Source organism: Bufo bufo, chromosome 6, assembly GCF_905171765.1.
Source record: "Bufo bufo chromosome 6, aBufBuf1.1, whole genome shotgun sequence".
Taxonomy (NCBI): Eukaryota; Metazoa; Chordata; class Amphibia; order Anura; family Bufonidae; genus Bufo; species Bufo bufo.
In genome coordinates, this window is record NC_053394.1 from 199,437,569 (window position 1) to 199,464,232 (window position 26,664).

The 26,664-nt window shown below is 45.8% G+C and overlaps 1 protein-coding gene across 3 annotated transcripts in view; it reads right to left on the bottom strand.

The window, feature by feature from the left end:
• ERCC6 (ERCC excision repair 6, chromatin remodeling factor) overlaps positions 1–26,664 on the bottom strand; it is a 293,153-nt gene that overhangs the window by 17,799 nt on the left and 248,690 nt on the right. For 2 of the 3 annotated variants that reach the window (XM_040435004.1, XM_040435002.1), the window contains 2 exons: positions 25,417–25,606; positions 17,672–17,750 (listed from right to left, as the gene is read on the bottom strand). In XM_040435004.1, the coding sequence (XP_040290938.1) occupies positions 17,672–17,750; positions 25,417–25,606 (269 nt within the window). The remainder of the gene's footprint in view (positions 1–17,671; positions 17,751–25,416; positions 25,607–26,664) is intronic. The other variant, XM_040435003.1, reaches the window with a different exon arrangement.

Below are 26,664 nucleotides of genomic sequence, written 5' to 3' on the forward strand. Positions count from 1 at the left end.
ATAAAAAAAAAAAAAAAAAAAAACTCTTAAAACCCATCAGAATATACATATAATTTGGTTAAGCTAGATTTCATCAAGTTAAAACCCATATGTACACCTTTTCATGGTTCTGTCATTGCTTTGTTTACATGCTGAAGTAGATGCTGAGGGGGCGTAAAACAACAAGGCCTGAGCTCTGCCTCATGAATATTTGTGGGCGTGAACAATCTGACCTTCCCCTCACCCTACTCTGCACATCCTAACTTTGCATAAACCAGTCACATGATCATCTCCTAGCTCACACAGACAGATCATCCTGTCACATTGCAGAAACACAGGCTCTATGTATCTAAGCTCTATGGCAGCTCTGTGTATCTAAGCTCTATGGCAGCTCTGTGTATCTAAGCTCTATGGCAGCTCTGTGTATCTAAGCTCTATGGCAGCTCTGTGTATCTAAGCTCTATGGCAGCCCTGTGTATCTAAGCTCTATGGCAGCTATGTGTATCTAAGCTCTATGGCAGTTCTGTGTATCTAAGCTCTATGGCAGCTATGTGTATCTAAGCTCTGTGTATCTAAGCTCTATGGCAGCTCTGTGTATCTAAGCTCTATGGCAGCTCTGTGTAACTAAGCTCTATGGCAGCTCTGTGTATCTAAGCTCTATGGCAGCTCTGTGTATCTAAGCTCTATGGCAGCTCTGTGTATCTAAGCTCTATGTATCTATTCTACATGGCAGCTCTGTGTATCTAAGCTATATAGCAGCTCTGTGTATCTAAGCTCTATGGCAGCTCTGTGTATCTAAGCTCTATGGCAGCTCTGTGTATCTAAGCTCTATGGCAGCTCTGTGTATCTAAGCTCTATGGCAGCTCTGTGCATCTAAGCTCTATGGCAGCTCTGTGCATCTAAGCTCTATGGCAGCTCTGTGCATCTAAGCTCTATGGCAGCTCTGTGCATCTAAGCTCTATGGCAGCTCTGTGCATCTAAGCTCTATGGCAGCTCTGTGCATCTAAGCTCTGAGGCAGCTCTGTGTATCTAAGCTCTGAGGCAGCTCTGTGTATGTATCTAATATAGCTTAGATAGATATAGGGGTCATATATGACCCCTATATCTATCTAAGCTATATTACAGCCATATCTATGTTGACTATATACTATGTAGTCACTGTCCCCCCTCCCCCCATACACAATGCAGTGTCCCCCACCCCTCCATACACACACAATATACACAATGCAGTGTCCCCCTCCCCCACCCCATACACCCAATGCAGTGTCCCCCACCCCTCCATACACCCAATGCAGTGTCCCCCACCCCTCCATACACACACAATATACACAATGCAGTGTCCCCCTCCCCCACCCCATACACCCAATGCAGTGTCCCCCACCCCTCCATACACCCAATGCAGTGTCCCCCACCCCTCCATACACACAATGCAGTCTCCCCCACCCCTCCATACACACAATGCAGTCTCCCCCACCCCTCCATACACACAATGCAGTGTCCCCCACCCCTCCATACACACAATGCAGTGTCCCCCACCCCTCCATACACACAATGCAGTGTCCCCCACCCCTCCATACACACAATGCAGTGTCCCCCACCCCTCCATACACACAATGCAGTGTCCCCCACCCCTCCATACACACAATGCAGTGTCCCCCACCCCTCCATACACACAATGCAGTGTCCCCCACCCCCCCATACACACAATGCAGTGTCCCCCACCCCTCCATACACACAATGCAGTGTCCCCCACCCCTCCATACACACAATGCAGTGTCCCCCACCCCTCCATACACACAATGCAGTGTCCCCCACCCCTCCATACACACAATGCAGTGTCCCCCACCCCTCCATACACACAATGCAGTGTCCCCCACCCCTCCATACACACAATGCAGTGTCCCCCACCCCTCCATACACACAATGCAGTCTCCCCCACCCCTCCATACACACAATGCAGTCTCCCCCACCCCTCCATACACACAATGCAGTCTCCCCCACCCCTCCATACACACAATGCAGTCTCCCCCACCCCTCCATACACACAATGCAGTCTCCCCCACCCCTCCATACACACAATGCAGTCTCCCCCACCCCTCCATACACACAATGCAGTCTCCCCCACCCCTCCATACACACAATGCAGTCTCCCCCACCCCTCCATACACACAATGCAGTCTCCCCCACCCCTCCATACACACAATGCAGTCTCCCCCACCCCTCCATACACACAATGCAGTCTCCCCCACCCCTCCATACACACAATGCAGTCTCCCCCACCCCTCCATACACACAATACAGTGTCCCCCACCCCTCCATACACACAATACAGTGTCCCCCACCCCTCCATACACACAATACAGTGTCCCCCACACCTCCATACACACAATGCAGTGTCCCCCACCCCTCCATACACACAATGCAGTGTCCCCCACCCCTCCATACACACAATACAGTGTCCCCCACCCCTCCATACACACAATGCAGTGTCCCCCACCCCTCCATACACACAATGCAGTGTCCCCCACCCCTCCATACACACAATGCAGTGTCCCCCACCCCTCCATACACACAATACACACAATGCAGTGTCCCCCACCTTCCTCTCCCCGGGAAATCTAAGAGCCCAGGCAGAAGCACATGTCTTTACTCTCCAGTGTAAACAGCAGGGAGGGCGGGTCTTTCATCTGATTGGCTGTCCTGACTTGCCTTCTCCCTTTTATTGGCTGAGCTGCTTGTCCTTCATTCCTGCTCCTGGATCACAGCAATACAGCGACTGGCAGCACCTGGGTAACCCTTTCCTTATCAGAGCTCTCCTGTACACTCTTTCAGTGCAACACAGGAGCTTCTGTTTTGCACAGTAATGACAGCCCTGCTGCTCTATTGATATGCTAATGAGATCGCGGCAAAGAGGGGGCGGGCACCAAAGGCTCTGACGTTTTGTTTACAGAGCTGGGCCACTCCCTCAAGCAGGGAGAAGCTTGTAAACGAGACGTCAGCACCAGAGAAGGGTTGATGACGTCGGGGGTCACATGATCCAAATCAGCAGTGTGGAAACCGTGCAAAATCAATAAAGTGAGTACATTAGAAATGTATCTTTAATGATGTATAAAGCAGCCCTAACACATTTTTTTAAGTCGGATAACCCCTTTAATCATGCAATGAATGTTATACCCTTGATATGAGAGCTTTTTCAATCTAACTTTGCAACTAAAACCTATGTAATCACATTTTCCTGCGTAAATAGTATGCATTTCCAACCAATCAGCTTTCATATTATAATTAAATGCACCTTGAAGATTTTCACTGCTTGAATAACTTATGAAAAAATATATTTTCCTTGTTCTATCTTTTTTAGTCCAAATTAACTTAAATAGTGCTTATTTTATCAATCTGAAACAGCTGATCTACATTAATCCCAGCAAGCTATTGTTACGGTAATATACAGTAATTGCACATTCATTAACTTATTAAAGGAACTCACTAGAAATTCTTCTTATGCATGGAGATGTTGCCTACTTACGGCTAACAAATATGTTATTAATGGTGGCAAATACTGTATTTGGTATAAAAACACCGCGCAACAATGATTTTGCTACTGAGAGAAAAACATGTGATTTATACAAAAATGAGCGCGCCGATTCCAAATATGAACTCAGAATTTGCCTGACATCTAGATTTTAAGTACATGCAAAGCTTATTCAGTTATAATATTAATGCATTATATTGAAAATATTCCAATGGACATGTCCAGACCTGTTCGGACACACTTAGGGCCCATTCACACGACCGTATGGCTTTGCGGATCCGCAAAACACGGACACCGGCCACGTGTGTTCCGCAATTTGCGGACCGCACATGGCCGCAACCATAATAGAAAATGCCTATTCTTGTCCGCGATTGCGGTACGGAATAACAGATGCAGACGACACACGGTGTGCTGTCCGTATCTTTTGAGGGCCCATATAAATGAATGGATCCGCAGACTTTCCGCAAAATTGCGGAACGGCTACAGATCCGTACATACGGTCGTGTGAATGGACCCTTAGGTGGATGTCAGCAGTAAGTAGAGAAGGCAAGCTGGACAGATTTTGATTTGTTATAGTGCTATCAGTTATGAAACTTAAGATGGATAAACGCAAATGTGTTACTGATCCAGACAATTTCTGCTACATATGTGGCAAATACACTACTTATGATCAGCGCAAGAATCTGACAAAGCGAGTGCGTCTTGCAGTTTGGGATGCATTTGTGCTAGGTGCAGAACTTCCTTGGGAACAGACGAGCTGCAAACCTATGCGGAATTAGTAGACAACATGTCATTGAAAGTGCATTTCTTACATTCCCATCTTGACTTTTTCTCACCCAATTTGGGACACGCAAGTGACTAACATGGAGAGAGGTTCCATAAAGATATTCTACAATGGAGAACAGGTATCAAGGCCGCTGGAATCCCAACATGATGGGGGACTACTGCTGGTTTTTACAATGGGAAAATATGACCGTTCACAAATTCAAAAGCAGATGCCTGAAGCTCTTTTAACAGTACTGGGGCTTGCTCAAGTACGACTTTTAAACTGAAAAACTAGATTTTTTGAAATATTGTTATTCCATTACATTTTCATACACTGTTTACTATGCAAACTTTGATGTAGATCAGGTAATTGTTGGAGTAAAACTCGTTCTGTTCAAAATTATTCAATGCTTTTCAAGTGCTTAATTCATTTAGGCATACTTATGCATAGCTAAATTTCGTGACGTGTTACAACAATTCCGACTTCGGATTTGTAATCCGCACACTCGATTTAGTATAGGACAAATGGTTTTTGCACAGTAGCAGACAAAACTTTTTTTTATTTTTTTTGCTGCATGGTGAAATCAAGACTAACAACCAATACTTAAACAGCTACAACTGCGTTTTCACATAATACATTCCAGTTGCATGATTGATAATTACAGGCAGTGTCCACTCATGTGAAAAGATGAAATCACTAGAGTGCAATTAAAAACACATGTAGCGGGCTTCACCGAGATCAATTAGATGTAAATCCTGGGAAGAAAATCTAAAAGGATCCCTGTGAGACAGCAATTACTTCCCAGCACTGCGATCTCTCTTGGGCAGGCTTCAAGCACAGAGATCACCGTCAGTTTGACTTTTAAGCAATTTGGGCTGTCACATTAGTGTTCTTGATTCTTGCTCTGGTGGGAAGCTTGCCCAGCAGAGATCACAGCGCCGGGAAGAGGTCCTTCTATAATAATCTCTAAACACCTTTCCTCTAATGTTCTATTTAAACATTAAGAACATGATCTCATATATATTTTAGTAAATAGTGCAAATATACAACTACAGGCAAAAATAGATCCCTTATCCAATCTATGCTGTCTGAAAAATTCAGATACCTAATAAGTGCACATAACATTTTTCCTACTACCATCAAAAAAAAAGACTATTCTTGTCCACAATTCACATCTGAATAGGATGTGCACTATAATTTGTAGAATCGCTCCACAGAAATTAAAGGGGTTCTCCGGGAATTAAGAAAATTAAAATATTTAAATATTACTTTATGATAAATATATTCCGAAATACCTTTCATTAGTTATAATGGCTTGTTTTGTCTAGGGAGCAATCATTAGTAGAAATAAAATGGCCTGCATCCTATCAGTACACACAAAATCTGTCCTAATCATACAGGAAGAGAAGTTACTTGACAATACTGAGGTAAACATCTGCCTCATCCTCCTCTCTGCTCTGCTGGTCAGGGATTATGATCCTGAATACAGGTGAATCTCTGGGGGAATGGAGATGATGAGCAGGCATGAGAGGATTGTGGGGTGTGGCTAATGAGCAGCAGCATTTGTATGCAGTCTCTATTACTACAGCCACAGTCTGCCCAGTCCATCCTCTCTGTACTAAATTCCCCAGAGATTCAGCTAAAATTCTTACCAGCTGTATTCAGGATCATAATCCCTGACCAGTAGGGCAGCTCTTTACCTCAGTGTTGTGAAGTAACTTGTCCTGCTGTGTGATTAAGACAGGTTTTGTGTGAACTTATAGGATGGCGGCCATTTTGTTTCCCCTGATGATTGCTCCCCAGACAAAACGAGCCATTATAAATAATGAAAGGTATTTGGAAATATGTTTATTATAAAGTAATATTTAAGTATTTTCATTTTCTTAATTCCCGGAGAACCCCTTTAACCGCCTCCGGACCGCCTAACGCAGGATCGCGTTCCAGAGGCGGCAGCTGCAGGCAGATTTCCTGTGAACGATCGGAAGGTGAGCGAGTGGATCTACAGCCTGCCAGCTGCGATCATTCTCTGGCAGGCTGTAGATGCGATTTTTTTAACCCCTAACAGGTATATTAGATGCTGTTTTGATAACAGCGTCTAATATACCTGCTACCTGGTCCTCTGGTGGTCCCTTTTGCTTTGATCTACCACCAAAGGACACAGGCAGCTCAGTAATAAGTAGCACCAAACACCACTACACTACACCCCCCCTGTCACTTATTAACCCCTTATTAACCCCTGATGACCCCATATAGACTCCCTGATCATCCCCCTGTCATTGATCACCCCTCTGTAAGGCTCCATTCAGACGTCCGTATGTTTTTTACGGATCCACGGATACATGGATCGGATCCGCAAAACACATACGGACGTCCGAATAGAGCCTTACAGGGGGGTCATCAATGACAGGGGGGTGATCACCCAATATAGACTCCCTGATCACCCCCCTGTAAGGCTCCATTCAGACGTCCGTATGTGTTTTGCGGATCCGTGGATCCGCAAAACACGGACACCGCGGATCCGCAAAACACATACGGACGTCTGAATGGAGCCTTACAGGGGGGTGATCACCCCATATACACTCCCTGATCACCCCCCTGTAAGGCTCCATTAAGACATTTTTTTGGCCCAAGTTAGCGGAAAACGAGATTTTTGTATAACTTACCAGTAAAATCTCTTTCTCGCTCTTTCCTTGGGGGACACAGAAGACCTTGGGGTATAGCTCATCTCCATAGGAGGCGTGACACTAAGTGAAGACTGTTAAGCCCCTCCTCCACAGCTATACCCTCAGCCTGGAGAGAGAGGCAGCCAGTTGCGTGTCCAAGTAGTGAGAAAAGGCAAAGTCCAACAAGGAACCAACAAGCCAACTACCCAACGGGTAACAAAAAAACTCGGAAACCGTGCAGAGAAAACAATGAATGGGTGGGTGCTGTGTCCCCCAAGGAAAGAGCGAGAAAGAGATTTTACTGGTAAGTTATACAAAAATCTCGTTTTCTCGCCCAGTTTCCTTGGGGGACACAGAAGACCTTGGGACGTTCAAAAGCAGTCCAAAAGGGGGAGGGACCACAGCACCAAGGTGAAGCACCCGAAAGGCATCAATGAACCGCCGCCTGCAGACCCAGGCGGGCCAAGGCAGCATCTGCCAAAGCCAGAGTATGCACCCTGTAGAACTCGGTAAGGCGTGCAAGGAAGACCTGTGCCCGCCTTGCCCAAATGCATGGCCGAAGCCCAATGCCTCCGGCCCAGGAGGCACTGACCGCTCTGGTGAAATAAATGAATGGTGACACCAAAGGCAGAATCCTGCCCTTGGTGCGGTAACCTCAGCAATAGCCAATCTGATAAAGCGGAGGAAAACCACCCTGGAGTCAGTCAACCCTATGCACGGACCTTCTGGAAACCCAAGAGGCCGAACGTCGACAAGAGTCGGAGATCTCCAAGTAAAAACGGCAAGGCCCAAACAACGTCCAAATCGGTGAAGTGTTGAAGCGAAAAGCAAACACCACCTTCAGAAGGAAGGAAGAAAGAAACAGGATGTAGAACAGCCCTGTCCTGGGAAAAGACAGAAGGCTCGGAACAAAAAGGGGCCATTCAGGCACCCATCAGAGACACGACTGATACGGAAACACAACCGTACAAGACAGAAGGGGTAGAGAGAACTTCTGTAACGGCTCCAAGGACAAGATTGAAGCGCCGAGAGCTCAGTATGTAGTCCCCAGGGCGGTACCGAAGGACAGTACAGAGGAACCAAAGAGCCACTCCGAGGAAGAAGGTCTTGACAGGCCCTGAGGGCCGGGGAACGCTGGAAGAGGAAGAACCGCGCCGACACTTGACACCTCAAGAAAAGGAGTCCCAGTCCCAGGTCCAGGCCAGACTGCAAAAAAAAAAAAAAGACAGAACCATGGGGAGAGAGATTCAGAGTGGGGAATGCACAGCTTCCCACAGAAACCCAGACAAAAAAACCCTAAGTCTTACGACAGATCCTGGCGAAACACAGCCAGGAGCGGACAGTAGCGAACCCGCTGGAGTCGCCTGGCAAGCGGGCGAAAACCCAATGTGATCAGGCGCAGACCAGTAACACGGGCAGAAGGGTCGACAAAAAACTGGTCCCGTCGGCCCTCGAGCAACGTTGTTCCGTATCCACCCGAGTGGGGGAGCAGAAGGACAGACTGAAAGGAACCAAAGGATCCGCCAGATGCCAGGACAAGACAGGCTAAAGTCCATGCTGATGTAGCCACGTTGTACAGTCCCGGTGTGGGAGATCAAAGGACAATCTGGATCGAAAGGTAGTCCCCCCAAGTTACCGAGAAGGTAAGTCTACAGCAGGACCATTGCCTTAGAATGGACCACGCAATCTGCACTCAGCGGGAGGACAGAACGCGGTAGACTCGGTAAATAGGCACAGCTAATACAGCCAGTGTGAACAAGGGAGACAGTACAAGGCCAAAAGGAACACCGGAACCATCCACATGAACAACCATGCTCTCCCCAAAGGGGAGGACAGTGAAAGAACAGCCTCTGAAGTCTGGCGGGGCAGAAGCCACATCGGAGTGATCTGTACCGAGCGGGGGCCAAACAGAGCCGGCGAGATAAGGTAGTCGAGACAGAGGCCGGCATAACACCCTCCAACCGAAAGGAGGAGGAGTGGGCAACAGGGAAGAAATAGGACAGCTCAAAAGCAGAACCCTGCTACACTGTGAGACGCCCGGTTCACCGCATCGCAGAAGGCGAATACCCTGAAGAACCCAAGGCGGAGGTCCTCCGGACCTGGGTAATCGAGCACCCAAGAGAAGTTGGGTGACCTTCCCGAGAAGAGCTGCCCGAACCTGGTAGCAGATCAGACTGAAACGTAGAGGCGCCAAGAGGAAGGACTCATACCACACTGCATCCGAAGAGGAGGAAATTGCAGCAGGCAAGGGAACCGCAGTCCTGCCAGAGCCACGAAGAATTCGAGGGGCGCTGCAGACAACAGCACTCTCGACCATGTGACCACTAGCGCAGGGAAGCAATGCTGCGGAAGGACGAATGGGCACGCATCTAGGACCCATGAACACTCCCTGGGATGAAAGGCCAACTAAATTAATGAGTACCACCCAGCTCGGTGTAGCAGAGAGCAATAGAGCCTGTCCGGGTCAGGCGGACAGAATGAACTCCTTAGAGACGAGTGCAAGGCTTGCGGCAAGCATTGAATCCCAAGAAAACAAAAGTATGCCGCAGGAAGCAGGTGAGGCATACGTACGAGCAGCCCCGTAAGCAGTGAGAAGGCCAACCCACCTACAGGAGGAGAAGGCATACACGGCCCAAACAACGCACAAGAACGTCCGCTCACTGCAAAAAGGTTACTCAGCGAAAAAGGGGGCTCGCCACAGCATGTACAGAATTGCAAAGTGCAACCTGAAAGGGAGTTATGCACAAGCCTAGTATAGCATGCGATGGAACGCAATCAGTCCGCCCCGAAAGGGGGGAAATTGTTGTACCTGGCAAACTGCAGTCGGCAAGAGTGCAAAGGCCCGTCCCAAAAGGGAGTGATGCCTAAGGCCGTACCTACTTCAGAGAAGCAGGACATACCCTATAATTCAGCAGGAACGCAGGAGGTCCACCTAGTGAAGGGGGAACATGCACAGGGTTATCCTAGCATTAAGTGAGTGTGCAATAATACACCCAACACTGAACTCAGCGAGAGTGCAACTACTCTGCCAATGAAGGGGGACATGTACAAGTCCAGCACAGCCATACAAGGACAGCCGTGAATCTCATGAGCGTGCCAAATTCTGCCCATGGAATGAGGGGTGGTCACGCACAAGGCCAGCGCCGTATCCAATGGAAGTGCAAGCGTTCCACCCATGTTAGAGGGCCATTCTCATGGCCCGCAATGTATCCGGTGAGAGTGTAGCATGCCACCCAGAAAAAAGGGGGGGTAATGCACATAGCCAGCATCTCATCCAGGGAGAGTGCGAGCACCCCGCCATGTATGGGAGTCATACACATGGCCAGCAACGTACTGGCGAGAGACAAACACAGTCAGTGAGAATGTGTGTATGTCACCTGAGGAAGGAAGGCATGCCCATGGCTGGCAGCGAATCCAGCGAGAGTGCGTACACCGCCCACGGAAGAGGAGTCATGCATATGGCCGACAGCTGCAAGCACCCTGCCATGTATGGGGTACATGCACATGGCCAGCAACGTACCTACGAGAAAACAACCACAGACAGAGGGATGTATGTATGCTGCCTGAGGGAAGGAGGCATACCCAGGGCCGGCAGCGAATCCAATGAGAGTGCAGCATACCGCCTATGAAAGGGGGTCATGCCTATGGCCAGCAGCGAAACCAGTGAGAGTGCAGCATAGCAAAATAGTACATAACATAGTACATAAGTACATCATAGCACATCAGTGAGAGTGCAGCGTTCCGCCTATGGAAGGGGGTCGTGCACATAGCCAGTACCGTATCTGGTGAGAGTGCAGTATTCTGCCTAAAAAGGGGGTCACGCACATGATCGGCAACAGATCCAGTAAGAGTGCAGCGTTCCGCCTAGAGAAGGGGGTCGCGCACATGGCCGGCAGCGAATCCAGTGAGTGCTGCGTTCCGCCCATAGAAGGGGGTCACGCACATAGTCGGCAGCAAATCCAGAGAGAGTGCAGCGTTCCGCCTAAGGAAGGGGGTCGTGCACATGGCCAGCACCGTATCCGGTGAAGGTGCAGTATTCCGCCTAAGAAGGGGGTCATGCACATGGCCAGTCGGCAGCCAGGGAGAGTGCAGTATCCCGCCTAGAAGGGGGGGGGGGGGGGGTGCACATGGCAGGCACAATAACTGGAGAGATGATGAATGCTGCCTATGGAAGGGCCGCATGCACTTCGCCAGCGCCGTATCCTGGAAGAGAGCAAGAAAACCGCCTAAAAGGGGAAATGCCCTAGCAGCGACGCAGGCTGGGAGCGCAACACCATGCCGCCTGTGGAAAGAGGTCATGCAGCACTACTGATGAGGCTGCAGCGTCCTGCGCAGTCCAATAGAAATCAGTTATCTATTATTTATTATTATTCATATATTTTTTTTTTTCATTTATATATTTTAAACACAGCCTCTCTGAGGTTAAAGGGGAGCCACCATATAGGGGCACAGATCGTCTGCGAGTCAGGAAAAAAGGGGGCCAACCATACAGGCCCATTGGGAGCCGGCCTGTACCCAAAGGGTTAACAGGGATCCGGCCTGGAGGGCGGCGCTGCGATCCCCTGGGGGCGGAGGAACCTCCAGGCGGGAAGAATTTGCGCCTGGAGAAGTTCCCGCCCTCTCCACCAGAGGCCGGAATTTTGCGGCCTAGTAGGCCGCGAAGCCGGGGACTAAATTTGCGGCGCCCGGCCCTTATGTACCGCCGGGACCTGAGGCGGAATGCGCTTCAAACCGGCCGCGGGTGCCCACCCCGCGGGCCGGTCGGAATTGCGGCCCAGCAGGCCGCGAAGCCTGGGACAAAATTTGCGGAGCCCCGCCGACCGGCACCGACGGGCGGACGGGGCCTGCTGGGGCCTAGTCAAGCCCAATGCCGGCCGCGGGAGCCCACCCCGCCGGCCGGAAGAATCAGGGGCCCGGAATCTCCAGACCAGAGGAACTGCCATGGGTACCAGGTTTGCGCCCAGCTACGCCAATTTGTTTATGGCACAATGGGAGTGTGAGAAGATCCTGCCCATGCTGGGCGCAGACCTGGTACTCTGGCATAGATTCATTGATGACATCTTGTTTATCTTGAGAAGTACGAGAGAAGATCTAAACAGATTCTTGGAGGACATTAATACCAACATATATAATTTGAAATTTTCAGCGAATGTGAGTACAGAGAGGATTGAATTCTTAGATCTGCAGATTAAAGTAAAGAATGATCAATTGGTCTGCAGTACATACCAGAAAGAAGTCTCTCGGAATAGTTATATTATCTTTTCAAGCTGCCATCTACCCAGGTGGCTGCTTGAAGTTCCTACGGGACAATTCAAACGCATAAAAAGAAACTGCACAGAGGAGGAAGAATTCGAAAGGGAATCTAGAATTATGAAAAAACAATTTCTAGAGAAAGAATATCCCACCAATATACTAGAAAAAGCACTGACAAAGGTAAAAAACATGCAAAGAGAGTCCTTTTTTGGGGAAAATGCCACACAAAATAAGGGGAAAGAAAAAAAGGAGGAGAATTTGAGAATAATTCTGCCCTTTAACAAACAACACAAGCAAGTTGAAGCAATTGTGAAGAAACATTGGCACCATTTATTGGGTGACAAACTAATAGGTCCCATGATAAGTAAGGGCCCCTTGATAACCTATACAAGGGCCCAGAACCTATCTTTAAAAGTAGCTCCAACAATTAAAAACAAAACAGACAATCGAAAGATACACAATTGGTTAAACTTGCAAGGCTTCTATAGGTGTGGAATCTGTGGTGTATGCAAACTGACATCATTCCCCAAAAAAACTATAGAAATCCAATCAAGGGTTAATTCCTTTAAATGGAAAATAAAAGACTTCCTTACCTGTAGTTCAAAGAACATCTTATATATAATTGAATGTCAGTGCAAGAAACAATATGTGGGGAGAACGAAACGGTCCCTTAAGAAAAGATTGAGTGAACACATTACCAACATCAAAAATGGGTATGAGAAGCACTCTCTCTCACTGCACTACAAACAACATCACAACAAAAATCCTGGGGGTATGGTCTTCGCAGCCTTTGAGAAAGTGGATGTACACTGGAGAGGGGGAGACCATATCGCCAGGATGTCGAGACAAGAATCCAGACGGATCTTTGAATTTCAAACACTCCTTCCCCACGGCCTAAACTCTGATTTTGAGTTATTTGGTTTTCTGTAGCTCGGGGGGGTGCCTTCCTCTGATTAAGCGTCCTGAGTTTGGCTGTTTACCAGTACCGGGACGCTTTCTCGGGGGGAGGCTCCCTTCCCTTACACAACACCGCAACAATGAACCTACGATATAATACTATACAATGGGATACAGAACTGTATTGTACAACGAACTATTCCAATACACAGCAGGTGGGGAATCATAGGACCAATAGAAGATACAATCTCTGTGTTCTCAACTATAAAAACGGAAAAATGGAAAATAAAATCAAAATAAAATAATAAAAACATAATGATAAATGTTGACATCTAAATCTATTGGGGAGCATATTGAGAGGGTGTCACTAAAGTGTAATTCCTTGGGAGTGATTTCTGGGTGATTTCCGAAAAAAATGCAGCCATAACGCACAGGTAACGCAGTTGCGTTTTTTTGGGGGAATGGCATGCGTTTTTCTCCAAAACTAATATGTGTATGATAAAGAAGATGTCACTATAAAGAGGTCAATGAAAAGTAATAAGAATAAATAGACATATAGAATACTGACTATGATTGAATATATCTTGTTAGGAAGAGACCATCTCATTTCTCCTTTGAATAAAAATCCATTGGGAAACTACCAAAAAGCGGAGAGAGGATTTAATGAAATGAAATGAAACAAGGGGATTAGCGTTATGGACTATATAATATATAATAACTAAGTTCTTATTACACAGTTCTGTTTTTATTTTTATTTTAGTTTTGATTGTTTGATAGAAACTGAAGAACTTGAGGATTCTCAGAAAAGTTTAGAAAAGTATCAAAAAGTATGGAAATGAATATATGTGCACTATAAATCCATGCCAGGTTTTAGATGGGTGGTTGGGAGCCATATACTATATAAGGAGGAGGTAGTTGGATCCCACACTATAGCCACTGAGGAAGAGGATTAACCCTCGAAACGTGTCTGGCCTGATTTGGAGAGGACCAACTACCCATCTAGACCTAGGAGAGAATTTAAAGAAAGGGTATCTGAGCTAATCGCTCCCTACACGGATCGACGCATACACTGATCCATAATCAGGAGCGGGGCTCGAATATATCGCGAGCTAACACGAGAGTTGCCGGGAGAGTGACACGCAAACCAGACGAGGTTTGATAACGTCAGAGGAAGGCCACGAGACCAACAAACAAACGCCGAAAGATCCCGTGAACAACTATCGTTTTTACTATATCCAGCGGTGATACACAGCGAGTCGCACCGAGACTGACCACCTAAAAGCAGTGAACATCACGCAGGGGAAGGTAAGAGGGTGAGCATCAGGGGGACGCCCCAGACGCAATCCCTATACACTAATACCTAACCCCATATACTAACCTCTAACCTCCAAGCCATATTGTTTGCTAATATTGGAAATACTGACGGATATTGGGAGATTTCATACATCTACCCTAAACATCTACCTTAAGGTCTCAAATTTGCTTGTCTGGATATTTTATACTGCACGAGGATTCTTATCACATTGAATATTATCTTGACACTTTGTTTCAACATTCTTACCTTGACACTTGTTTTTGTGAACTATCATTTTTGGAAACACTTGAATCATTTTTAGGAAACAATTCAATATTTTTGCTACACTTTTGGGAATACCTTTTGATATATTTATATTTTTATACTTATATTTATATTTATTTAATATTCACATGGTGCTAATGTATTAGGTATACCTAAGGCAGGATATCTATTCCAGATACCAAGAGATCAGTGGTATTTATCAAACTTATTTATCAACCATATTTACCAGCTATTTATGCAATTATGTTTTAATATTATTAATGTTATATGTGTTGTTACTATTTTTAAATATTTTGAAGAGATAAACAATTGACAATATACCAGGTGGTGAGTGCTTATTTTATTTTATTCTATATTTTATTCATTTCACTGGGTGGACGGGTGAACCTCCCATAAAATATAGCACCATCATCATACATCAGATACGGGTGAGCCACGATATACATTTTCTTCTTTATAAAAACTCATCAGCTCCCCCCAATGCCGTCATCAGACCCCCATCCCATCAGCTGCCACCCCCCGTGCCACCATCCCCCCTCCTAGCCATAAGTCCCCAGCGCCAGTGAAGGAAAAAATAGTTACCTCTCAAATAGGGGCGCTGCTGACAATCCAGAGATCTTCTATTATCTTCTTCACGCACTGCACTAGGACCCGACGTCACACAGCGTCAGGTCATAGTGCACGTAAGCGCGCACTATGTTCTGACGATGTGTCAGGATCCAGTGCCGAGTGGTCGGGATGGCGGGTGACCACGGAGCATGATTAATAGCAAGCGCTCCAGTCGCACTCCGTGGTCAAGTGACAAACAAATCCTCGATGCAAAAAATTTGCATTGAGGATTTTTTGGTGTCAAGTTACTCGATTTAATCAAGTAATCGTTTCAGCTCTAGATAGGTCATCAATAAAAATAACTTGGACAACCCCTTTAAATGGGTTTTCTGGAATTTATGTACTAATGGCCTCAGGGTAGGTCATCAATATCAGATCAGCTGTTTGTAGAGGCTGCGGTGCTCTGTGAGCGCTTAGAACTATCTAAAAGCCACGTGATGTCATGTTCATCAGTCAAATGCCCTAGGCACAGCTCAGCCCCATTTAAGTAAATGGGGCTGAGCTGTGATACCAAGCACATCCGCTATCAAATGAACGAAGCTGTGCTTGGTAAGCTGCAAGGAGACTGCAGCGCTCACTAAAGCTCTGGTGAATGCAGCAGATTCCTCAAACAGCTGATCCAGTGCGGGTGCTGGGAGTCGGACCCCCGCCAATCTCATACTGATGACCTATCCTGAAGATAGAGTCCAGGTAACAATGGTACTGCAAACCTTATGGTTCAAAGGTGCTCAGAAATAGGGCTCTTCAGCCTGCTTCTTAATGGAAAATAATGAGGATGATGTCTCGTACACAAGCCTAGTTTGTGTCTGTGCATGAGTAGTCACTGTGCTGGCCACGCCCCCTGCCCCACTTTAACCCTTTCTGAAGCACAGACTCAGGTCTGGAGGGTTTGCTGAGCAGCTACAGGCAGTGAAGAGGCACAGGATCCTCATCCTGCAGACACAGAGCTGACAGACTGGAGAAGTTTTGCAGAGCATTGCACAAGAACAGGGGAGATACTGTGTGCATCAGCAGTGGGACTTGTAGTCCTAGACATACAACATGCTGCTGAGTTTCCCTGCAGTCAGACATTTCATTCAGGGCAGCACTTTTATTCACTCCCTTTGCAGAGCAGGGGGAGGGGCACAAATATTCATGAGAAAAACCTCAGAGATTGTTATTACTGCAAGTAAACAAAGGGCCAGAAGATAACTAGGGAAATGAGGAAAAAGGTTTGCCTAAAACTTGGCTACCTTATGTATATATTGCTGATCATCAGATTTATTTTATTTTTAACATAACTCGGAAAACCCCTTCAACCCCAGAGGTTTTTTTGTTTTTGTGTTTTTGATTGGCGCTCCCTGCCTTACCAGAGCCATAACTTTTTTAATGTTTTATGTCTGTTCACATAGCCATATAAGGGCTTGTTTTTTGCAGGACAAGTTGTACTTTCCAACGCCACCATTTAATATTGCATATGATGTAGTGGGAAGCAGGCAAAAAATTCCAAATGGGGTGAAATTGCAAAAAAAGGCTTTTTTATTTGCGACGTTCGATAAAATCGACCAGTTACTTTTATTCTACAGGTCAGTATGAATCCGGCAATACCTTAGATGTATAGTTTTTCCTGCGTTTTAATAGTGATAAAATAATAAAAAAAGTGGGAAATAAATCCTGGGGGGTGTATGATTTTTTTGATCACTTATTCAATTATTTGGTAGAAAATTAAGCAAACAAAAATGGTGAATCGGCCATTTTTAACGCTTTTTTCCGTTTTGCTGTTTGCCGTATGGGGAATATATTTTTATACTATGGGTGTTTTCGCACATCGCGCATTTTTTTAGTTCTTTTATTTTTATTTTGGGAAAAGGGGGGTAATTTGAATTTTTATGCTTTTTTATTTTTAAAAACTTTTTTTTTTACACTTTTTTATGAACTATAACAAGCAATCATTAGATTTCTATTCTCATAGACCCCAATAGCATTGGAGTCTATGAGAAAATTGCTAGCTTCCTTTGGAGCCCTATTACAGGCAAGGGCTCCATGGGAAATACTATGCAGCAGCCTCCTGTCATTCACAAAGACAGTGGCTGCTGCACACAAGCTCCGATCGCTGCACAGGGGAGCCGGAGCATTACCGGACGGTCATCATTGACTATGGCATATGAGGGGTTAAATGTTCACGATCTGCATAAATGCCGGTTGTGGACATTAGCCGCAGGTGTCTGCTATAAGAAACAGCAGGCCACCCGCTCCGCTCAGGAGCGGGCGCCATCTTTAAAGACCCGGCCAGGTCAGAAAATGGTTAAGGACTGAACTAGATTAGTAAAATATAAAGATTATTTTATAATAATTTCAATACAGCAAGATTTTATAGGTTTTCCTCTAATGAACCTTCTATAACTAACCCATTTTACCTTGCATTTGTCTTGATGGCTCTTGGTTTTGGGTACATCTGCACAATGTAATAGAGGGTTCTTTTTCTGACCAAACCGTCTATAAATAAAAGTACATACAGTTATTGTATTTTTAAAATGCACAAATGACAAATAATTAGAAAAATAGTAAATTGCAAGAAAAATTTACAAACATTAACCAAAAATAATGCAACATATATTTCCTTTAATGAGATACTGTGCATTGTGTACATCAGAGGTGCACAACCTGTAGCCTGGAGGCCACGCGATGCCACCCTGTGTGGCCTCAAACAACGACAGAGATCCCCGTGTGTGGTTACATGTAGTTTCCAAGTCAGATAGTAGGAGTGGAAAAAAGTTCAGGAGCAGGGCCGGCAAGTACTAATAGTGTGCACTGTATCCATTTCTGGGTTCCCCGTTTATCAGGAGAATGGGGTCTCCTTTGAGTATTTGACTTAAATAGTCGGCAGTCCATGCATGTGGTTCTCTCCACTGTAGCACTGTAGATTATGAGACTTGTAAAATATTAGGCTTTTACCATAACAGAGATGTTGTTCATTAGACAGAGGCACATGCATGCATGCATGCATGATCACCTCCTTTATGGAGTCATGATGCCTCATTAACACATCAGTGTTTTAGTCAGTGATTTCCATCAGTGATTGTGAGCCAAAACCAGGTGAAGCTCTAAACACAGAACAGGTGCAGATCTTTCCCTTATACCTTATGTCTGTGGAGGTTCCAATCCTGGTTTTGGCTCACAATCGCTGACCAAAACACTGGTGTGTGAATGAGGCTCGACTGTGGAAGAAGGGGACCTTCATTCTCCTCCATTTCTGAGAGCGGAACCTGCAAATGTCAGGTATTTAAAGGATATACACTGAACAAAAATATAAACCCAACACTTTCGGTTTTGCATGAGCTGAACTCAAAGATCTGAAACATTTTCTACATACACAAAAGACCCATTACTCAAATATTGTTCACAAATCTGTCTAAATCTGTATTAGTGAACACTTCTCCTTTGCCGAGATAATCCATCCCACCTCACAGGTGTGGCATATCAAGGTGCCGATTAGACAACATGAATATTGCACAGGTGTGCCTTAGACTTCTCACAATAAAAGGACACTCTGAAATGTGCAGTTTGATCACACAGCACAATGCCACAGATGTTGCAACGTTTGAGGGAGCGTGCAATTGGCATTCTGACTTCAGGGATGTCTACCAGAGCTGTTGCCCGTGCAATGAATGTTCATTTCTCTACCATAAGCCATCTCCAAAGGCATTTCAGAGAATTTGGCAGTACATCCAACCGGCCTCACAACCACAGACCTCGTGTAACCACACCAGCCCAGGACCTCCACATCCAGCATGTTCACCTCCATAATAGTCTGAGACCTGTCACCCGGACAGCTGCAGCAACAATCGGTTTGCATAACCAAAAGAATTTCTGCACAAAGGGAAGCTCATCTGCATGCTCGTCATCCTCATCGGGGTCTGGACCCGATTGCAGTTCGTCGACGTAACTGACTTGAGTGGGAAAATGCGCACATTCGATGGCGTCTGGCATGTGGAGAGGCGTTCTGTTCACGGATGAGTCCCGGTTTTCACTGTTCAGGGCAGATGGCAGACAGCGTGTGTGGCGTTGTGTGGGTGAGTTGTTTGCGGATGTCAATGTTGTGGATCAAGTGGCCCATGGTGGCGGTGAGGTTATGGTATGGGCAAGCGTATGTTATGGACAACGAACACAGGTGCATTTTATTGATGGCATTTTGAATGCACAGAGATACCGTGACGAGATCCTGAGGCCCATTGTTGTGCCATTCATCCACGACCATCCCCTCATGTTGCAGCATGATAATGCGCGGCCCCATATTGCAAGGATCTGTACACAATTCCTGGAAGCTGAAAACATCCCAGTTCTTGCATGGCCAGCATACTCACCGAACATGTCACCCATTGAGTAGGTTTGGGATGCTCTGGATCGGCGTATACGACAACGTGTTCCAGTTCCTGCCAATATTTTGCAACTTCGCACAGCTATTGAAGAGGAGTGGACCAACATTCCACAGGTCACAATCAACAACCTGATCAAATCTATGCGACAGAGATGTGTTGCACTGCGTGAGGCACACCAGATACTGACTGGTTTTCTGACACTCACACAGTAAGGCAAAACTGCACATTTGAGAGTGGTCTTTAATTGCGGGCAGTCTAAGGCCCACCTGTGCAATATTCATGCTGTCTAATCAGCACCTTGATATGCCACACCTGTGAGGTGGGATGGATTATCTCGGCAAAGGAGAAGTGCTCACTAACAGATTTAGACAGATTTATGAACAATATTTGAGCGTAATGGGTCTTTTGTGTATGTAAAAGATGGGAGCAAAACTGAAAGTGTTGCGTTTATATTTTTGTTCAGTGTACTTTTGATATGCTATAACAGTTAATAAAAGGTAATACCCCTTTAAGTTTAATTGTGTACCTTGGAATTGGTTCAATGTTACAATGTGGCCCTCACACCAGAAAGTCATTGCACCCCTGTGGTAAATAGACATCTGGGCTTTTTTTCAGTTACATTTAGGTAAAAATGAACATATATGTCCCCATCTACAGGTCAATAATGAGAATTGCATCTTAAGATTCTGTTGTCCAAAGAGGAGAGGGTATTTTGCTACTGTTGCACAGGGTCTTCAGTTATTTCTGCATTAAGCCTATATCGGCACTGTGGTCTTTGTGATTTGGATTGTCCCATTCTGGACATTAAAGTCAGGTTGACCAGAGCAGCACATATGCGGAACATCAAATGGCAACAGTTGTGCAACTCAACAGACATCAGATTTTAAATTCTTTAATGTCACAGTACATTGATTACTATTCAAGTATAATTTTAACAGACCTGCAGTTACTGTTTATATGCACACTGATATAATTTTTTTCTTATAGGAGAAATTAGCCCTCATTTTGGTTTCATTGAGCCTCAGGGCCCTACCAATGGCTTTACACTGAGGCTACTTTCACACTTGCGGCAGAGTGATCCGGCAAGCAGTTCCGTCGCCGGAACAGTCTGCCGGATCCGGCAAAACGTATGCCAACTGATGGCATTTGTAAGACTGATCAGGATGCTGATCAGTCTGAAAAATGCCTGGTCAGAAAAATGCATTGAAATGCCGGATCCGTCTTTTCAGTGTCATCCGGCAAAACGGATCAGGCATTTCACCTTTTTTTCAGTCTGCGCATGCGCAGACCAGAAGGACGGGTCCGGCATACATTCCTATGTAGAAAAAATGCCGGATCCGGCATTCAGGCAAGTCTTCAGTTTTTTGGGCCGGAGATAAAACCGTAGCATGCTGCGGTTTTATCTTTTGCCTGATCAGCCAAAAAGACTGAACTGAAGACATCCTGATGCATCATGAACGGAATGCTCTCCATTCAGAATGCATGTGGATAAAACTGATCAGTTCTTTTCCGGTATAGAGCCCCTAGGACGGAACTCTATGCCGGAAAGAAAAACGCTAGAAGTACCCTTAGTATTCTTGTAGACGTGTGATTAATTTACACATTTAAATACAGTCAAAGGGTGAGGCCACACAAAGCAATGACAGTACAGTGATAAAACAGCAATGAGGTTTAATATAGTGGCTTAAGTTTTGATGGTTGTTTTACCTCTATATTGCGCTGACACATGTCGACTTACCCTTTTTAAGGGGGCAACAATACAGAAACAATATGAAAAGATCTGTGTTTATAATATATTTTAAATAGTGTTGATCGAGCACCAAAGTGCTCGGGTGTTCGGGTGCTTGGGTCGAACACCTCAGGATGGCCTGCTGGTGACCCTGTAAAACATTGTAGTTGAGGGCCTGCAGGTGAGCTGACCCTCAAAAACATTATATGTGAGGGCCTGCTGGTAAGCTGACCCTCTAAAAGATTGTAGGTGAGAGCCTGCTGGTGAGTTGACCCTGTAAAACATTAGGAGCGAGGGCAGACTAATAAGCATGTTGATATGATATAAGAGGAGGACGACGAGAAAAGGAAGATTGAACCATATACCTTTTTTGTGGTGGAAGGGGTGCATGGGAATACAGTGTATTCAGTACATTATAAAAAAAAAAAACACATTTAAAGTGCCTTTATGTTCAGCCGCTTTCCTATGGTGGAGTAGAGAAATCAGGGGCAATCCAGGCCTTGTTCATTTTTTATAAGAGTCAACCTGTCAACATTTTCAGTTGACAGGCATATGTGCTTATCAGTTATTATGCCCCCAGCAGCACTAAATACCCACTCTGACAAAACGCTGGTGGCAGGGCAGGCCAGAACCTCCAAGGCGTAGAGCGCCAGTTCGTGCCACGTGTCCAGCTTGGACACCCAGTAGTTGTAAGGCACAGAGTGATCATTCAGGACGCTAACACGGTCTGCTATGTACTCATTCACCTTCTTCCAAAATTTTTCCCTCCTTGTGACACTAGGCCGCGCATCAGGGTGAGGGTGCTGGCGGGGTGTCATGAAACTGTCCCAGGCTCTGGAGAGTGTTGCCCTGCCTCTGTTGGAACTACTGTGTGTTCCCCTCCCCTCCCCTCCTCGGTTGCCCAAGGAACTACGTACTCTACCGCCAGCGTTGTCAGCTGGAAATTTTTGGAGCAATTTTTCAACAAGGACCTTCTGGTATTGCACAATTTTGCTTGTCCTGTCCACCACAGGAATGAGAGATGAGAAGTTCTCTTTGTAGCGGGAGTCGAGAAGGGTGAACAACCAGTAATCGGTGTTGTCCAAAATGCGTAAAACGCGTGGGTCACGGGAAAGGCAGCCTAACAAAGTCAGCCATGTGCGCCAGAGTCCCAACAGGCAAGACTTTGCTGTCGTCATCAGGAGGATGACTCTCAATCTCCTCATCCTCTTCTTCTGCCAATCCACGCTGGACAGATGGAATTAAACTTCCATGGGTACTACCCTCTGTAACAGAAGCAACCGTCTACTGCTCCTCCTCATCATCATTCAATTTGCGCTGAGAAGACTAACTGAGGGTGGTCTGGCTATCACCCTGTGTAATGTCTTCCCCCATTTCCACCTCTTCCACATGCAAAGCGTCCACTTTAAGTGTGAGCAGCGAGCGTTAGGAGTAGACACAGAAGTGGGATGGTGACGCTGATAATAGCGTTCTCGCCGCTCACCATCTGTGTTGATTCCTCAAAGTTTCTTAAAACCTCACAGAGGTCAGACATCCATGCCCACTCCTCGATTGTGAAGAGCGGAAGCTGACTGGAAAGGCGACAACCATGTTGCAGCTGGTATTCCACTACTGCTTTGTGCTGCTCAAAAAGCCTGGCCAACATGTGGAACGTCGAGTTCCAGCGCATGCTCACTTCGCACAGCAGTCGGTGAGCTGTCTATTGTAAGCGCTGCTGCAGAGTTGACAGACCGGCGGAAGCTGACGATGACTTGCGGAAATGGGCACACACGTGGTGCACCTTCACCAGTAGCTCAGGCAAATTGGGGTAGGTTTTGAGAAATCACTGAACCACCAAGTTGAAGATGTGCGCTAGGCATGGCATGTGTGTCAGGTTGCCGAGCTCCAAAGCCGCCACCAAGTTACGGCAATTATCAGATACAACCACGCCTGGTTCTAGGTTGAGTGGTGAGAGTCACAGCTCTGTCTGGTCTCATATTCCCTGCCACAGCTCTGCGGTGGTGTGCCGTTTCTCACCTAAGCAGATCAGCTTAAGCACGGCCTGTTGACGCTTTCCCACTGCACCACGTTACTCCTCTGCCTCTCCCCTTTGCCAATCCCTTCACTGGCTCCCCATTGCCCAGTGAATTCAGTTAAAAATACTAATACATACAAGGCCGTCCACAACGTGTCCCCTCCCTATATCTCTGAGCTACTTTCCAGACACCTCCCCACACGCAATCTCCGATCCTCGCTTCACCTTCTCTCCTCTCCTCTTATTACCTCTTCCCACAATCGCCTTCCAGATTTCTCCCGTGCATCCCCCACACTCTGGAACTCGCTACCCCAATGTATTAGACTCTCACCTACAGTGGAATCCTTCAAAAGAAACCTAAAAACCCACCTCTTCAGACAAGCCTACAACTAGTGACCCTGCTGCCTCTATACAGCCATGACCAGCTTCACCCTCACCTACTGTGTCCTTCTCCCATACCTTGTAGATTGTAAGCCCTCACGGGCAGGGCCCTCTCTCCCTTCTGTACCAGTTTGTAACGAATCTTGTTTATGCTTAGTGCAATTGTCTGTATTATGTATGTATACCCCTTTTTATATGTACAGCGCAATGGAATGAATGGTGCTTTAATAATAAATAATAATGATAATAATAATAATGTGGAAACATTACACAGAAGAAATACTGCAATGTCGCTGATGTCAGCAGTGGCTAATATAAAATTACAGGGAATGTCACAGGTATTTTGGATGTGGAAACGTTACACAGGAGATGTTCCCCAGGTAATGTCACTGTCTGCAGCGGACACCGTCTATGGAAAAAGTACACCGGTTGTCATTGATATTTTTGGATGTGGCCACGTTACACAGGAGAAATACAGCAGATAATGTTGCTGATGTAAGCAGCGGCTAATATAAAATTACAGGGAATGTCACAGGTATTTGGGATGTGGAAATGTTACACAGGAAATGTACCCCAGGTAATGTCACTGTCCGCAGCAGACACGGTCTACGGAAAAAGTACAATGCATGTCACAGATATTTTGGGGATACGCACACTTTACACAGGAGATGTAGCGCAGATAATGTCGCTGTCTGCAGCGGCCTAACTATTGCACGCTATTAAGCGCAGGATGCACTAAAAATAGATATTGCTGCCAAACACAATAGTCCTTAAAAGGACTTTTGGGTCTGTAAAGTTTTAGCAATTTAGCGCCGGTTGCACTAAAAATATATATTGCTGCCACACCCAACAATAGTCCTTATAAGGACTTTTGGGTATCTGACAAGTTTTTAAACTTACCAAATTTTTTTTTCACTCCCTACACTATCTTTCCCTTCTTCAGCTCTCCCTGACTAACACTGAGCCGAACACAGCTATATAGCACCCGATGACGCGTTCCGGCCAGCCAATCACTGCAATGCCAGTAACCAACATGGCTACGGCATTACAGTGAAGGGCAGTGCGGGGACAAGACTCGAGCATTGCGCTTGAGCACATGCTGTATTTTCGGCCGAATACCGCCATGTGCCGAGCATCGAGATGCTGGAGCCGAACTGGTGTTCGGCCGAGCATGCTCGATCAACACAAATTTTAAAATCAATATAAGATGCTAATGTGAGATGCAGTACTTTTTTAATTCAACTGATAACAATCAATAAGCAGAGTTGAGCTTATCAGGAAATGGACAGTGGTCATCTAAAGAGGATCCATACACCTCTTTTCGTATTTTTTAGATGAAAATATAGTGAAAGTTTTCACTTTTTTTGAATAACTATTGTGTACACTGAAATGAATGGTGATCTGGATTCACTAAAATATTTCTATGACAAGGTTTGAGGCAATCTGAACAGTCAACAAGGCCACAGTTTCAAGGTCTGATTACATGGCAAAAAGTAAGCCATTAAAATACCTTTCACAATGTTTTATGCACATCGGACTGGTGCGTTGTTTACATTTTGCACAAAGGGCTAAAATGACCACACAGACATATTTTTCTTTTCAATTCAACTATAACTGCAAATAAACATACAATTATTCAGTATTTCCTGAAGGACCAACCTATTTCCTACACCAACATTAGTTCCAGTCGATGTTGGGATTCCAGAAGATGCAGCATTACAACGTTGGCGAGAGATTTTTAAAACTCGCAGAGCCTCCTGGGCTACTCTACTTGCTTCTTCTTCAACAATCACATAATCTGGATTAGATGCATCCATAATTACATCATGTTTCATCACACTATGAACCCCTAGAGAATGCATATTCTGGTTAGAGTTCAGGCAGACATAGAAAGTATAACTAAAAAACACCCCCAAAAAAACAGGAGAAAAAAAAATCCCATATAAACACTTACAAACACAGAACACAGACCATAATCTGCAACAAAAGTTACAGTCCCCAGATCAGTATTTTCCTTTTGCGCTGTAGTTCTGGGTGGGTACCCTTCAGAAATAACCAATCTATATACCGTATTTTCCGGCGTATAAGAAGACCCCTAACTTTTTCATTTAAAATATAGGGTTTGGGCTATACTCACCGTATAAGACTACCCCTGAATGCCCAGCCCTCCTTGTCTTCAAGACTATCTTCTCCAGTCCAGGGAACTGACTGGGATCTGTGGATGGCACTGTTATGAGGAGGGGGATCTGTGAATGGTATTGTTATGGGGAGGGGAAATCAGTGGATGACACTGCTATGGGGGGGATCTATGGATGACACTATATAGCATCTTATGCTATATGTGTCATCCACAGATCCACCCCATGACCGTGTCATCCACAGATCCCCCTCCCTATAACAATACCATCCACAGATCCCCCTCCCCGACGCTCAGAGTATACATTTATTAACTGTAATCCGTAACTTTAAATCAGAGCTCATCTCTTTACTAGGGTATCTTACTCTCAGCTCCGGTAACAGGCAGTACGGGCGGCGCTCACTCACTGACGTCACACGCCTGCGCCGCTTAGTGGGAGGAGCATGCGCGTGACGTCAGTGAGTGAGCGCTGCCCGCACTGCCTGTTACCGGAGCCGAGAGTAAGATACCCTAGTAAAGAGATGAGCGGTGATTTAAAGTTAAAGTTATGGATTACAGTTAATAAATGTATACTCCTCTGAGAGGCGGGGCCCTGTATATTCTAACCCCCAGGCAAGCGTCCCCGTCACCATGGGAACGCCTGGGGGTTACAATATACCATCGGATCTGAGTATACCCGGCGTATAAGACAACCCCCGACTTTTGAAAATAATTTCTAGTGTTAGAAAGTAGTCTTAAACGCCGGAAAATACGGTAATATAGAAAACCGC